At 39.2% G+C, this 2,408-nt stretch overlaps 1 protein-coding gene across 1 annotated transcript; it reads left to right on the top strand.

The window, feature by feature from the left end:
- Positions 1 to 2: 2 nt before the first annotated feature.
- LOC111403190 (laccase-4-like) lies at positions 3 to 2,204 on the top strand. The gene is made up of 2 exons (XM_023031597.1): positions 3 to 921; positions 1,170 to 2,204. Exons 1-2 carry the CDS (start codon positions 3 to 5, stop codon positions 1,298 to 1,300), a joined length of 1,050 nt encoding a protein of 349 aa, XP_022887365.1. The 3' UTR covers positions 1,301 to 2,204.
- Positions 2,205 to 2,408: the final 204 nt, after the last annotated feature.

The following is a 2,408-nucleotide window of genomic DNA, read 5'->3' as shown; positions in this document are numbered from 1 at the left end:
ATATGCTTCGTTTAATAAATGCTGCAATGAATGATGAACTATTCTTCAGCATTGCGAACCATACAGTCACAATTGTTGAAGCTGACGCTGTATACGTTAAACCATTTCAGACTGATGTAGTAATGATAACCCCGGGCCAAACCACCAATGTTCTTCTAAATGCCAAGCCATACTATCCCGGTGCTACTTTCCTCATGGCTGCTAGGCCTTACTTCACTGGCCAGGGCACTTTTGACAATTCAACAGTTGTAGGTATTCTAGAATACGAGCAGCCATTGAATCATACTTCCAATGCGAAAAAGATGGTTTTCAAGCCAACTCTTCCACCAATCAATGCAACCACTTTAGTTGCCAACTTCACTGGGAAGTTCCGTAGCTTAAAAAACCCTAATTTGACCGCAAGTGTTCCACAAATGGACAGGATATTCTACTTCACTACGGGACTAGGTTCGAGTCCATGCCCTAAAAATATAACTTGCCAAGGACCTAATGGCACAAAATTTGCTGCTTCAGTTAATAATGTTTCTTTTGCTCTTCCCACTACAGCTTTATTACAAGCCCATGTCACCAAAAAATCTAACGGTGTCTATACCACTGATTTTCCCATCAACCCACCAAATCCATTTAACTACACGGGGACTCCACCCAACAACACCCTAGTGAGCATTGCAACCCGTCTTGTTGAATTGCCATTCAACACCAGTGTGGAGCTTGTTCTCCAGGACACCAGCATTTTGGGCGCTGAAAATCACCCTCTTCACCTACATGGCTTCAATTTCTTCGTTGTTGGTCAAGGATTTGGAAACTACAACGCAAAACAGGACAGAAACAATTTCAACCTGGTGGATCCTGTTGAAAGGAACACAATTGGCGTTCCAGCCGGTGGTTGGGTAGCCATTCGATTCCTAGCAGACAATCCAGGTGCGAATTACACAACATTAGTTACTTTTGCAAGGCAACTTTACATGCATGGTGTGTGATTCACTAATTTGTCTACTATTCCATATTGTGATATATGTGTTTACTTTCACCTGTTGAGACATTTACTTTGTGAGAAAGTGAAAAGTAGATGCATTGGTGTACTGAGCTGAGCGCATGAAAGTGTGTTACTTATGGCTTATGGGGAACTAGCAGTGGTAACTGGTATCATTTATTTATATTATGAACAGGAGTGTGGTTTATGCACTGCCACTTTGATGTACACACAAGTTGGGGTCTGAGGATGGCTTGGATTGTAATGGATGGGCCACTACCGAGTCAAAAGTTACCACCACCACCATCAGATCTTCCAAAATGTTGACAGCTTGATTGAATCCTTGTGGACTCCTCCATTTTGAGTTTTCCTGTCTTCCTATCTGAATTAATTAATGTATTTCTTTTGTTGAGTGTGTAGTCAGAAGCGAGATAAGTCCTTCAATTGTGTTACTTCAATCCACTCGGAAAAAAAATAGAGCGAACAGTTGAAGAGGCGACTTGGGGTTTTTTTAATCTTTGTACCTTCACTTTCAAAACACTTTAATTTTCAGTTTTCAAGATGTGATACAGATACAGTTCTTGTTACTTCTTTTCCTTGCATTCTTCTCTTAGTAAGTCTGACTCTAAAATAATTTCACAAGTAAAGAAGAAAGAAGATTATGGACAGGATGAAGCAATACATTCATGGAAAAACGGATCAATGAGTACCTGAAGAAGATTTTACCTCAGTTCTGAACCAGCTGAAGTGTAGAAAATCAATACCCGAGACACTTCAACTGCTGTATGAATCTAGAAAACAACTACAGGAAAAAAAACTTGCATACATATAAAGCAAGCCAGTAAAAGTGAAGGATAGCCTAGCAAGCATGAAAGGAAATGCCAAAAATAAAAAATAAAAAATAAAAAAAATCTACAATGTAATGAAATCTCCCGATCCAATATCAAAGAGAGACAGAGAGCAGATCATGCAAAGCTGTTGTGTAGATCTTTTTTCCTTAGCAACCACAATATAAAACTCCCACAACAAAAAGAAAAAGAAAATAGGACAAATGGACAATGTAAAATGATAGAACAAAAGTTGGTCCATATCATTTCAGTGTTTAATTACGATATAACAATACAGGCTGGATCGATTAAGGGAATCTTTATTCTCACGCTGGTCATCTAATGGGCTATACACAGACAAATAATTGTATATTTAGCCATCTATATATGATTGATCTTTGTCACAGCGTAAGCATGGAAAAGTACTGTTCAAACTCCTTATCAATGGTTAGCTTCTTTGTCGCCGGTTGAGTATCTGCATCTGGAGAAACACAATATTCCTTATTAGTAAACGGCTGGGGAACATACATTAGAGTTAACATGAGATCCACATACAGAGAAAGAGAGAGAGACTCAACTTAAACGGACATGGGGGGGAAGGCCTTGGG

This window comes from Olea europaea, chromosome 11, assembly GCF_002742605.1.
Source record: "Olea europaea var. sylvestris chromosome 11, O_europaea_v1, whole genome shotgun sequence".
Lineage (NCBI taxonomy): Eukaryota > Viridiplantae > Streptophyta > Magnoliopsida > Lamiales > Oleaceae > Olea > Olea europaea.
This window is presented reverse-complemented; position numbering and strand designations above follow the sequence as displayed.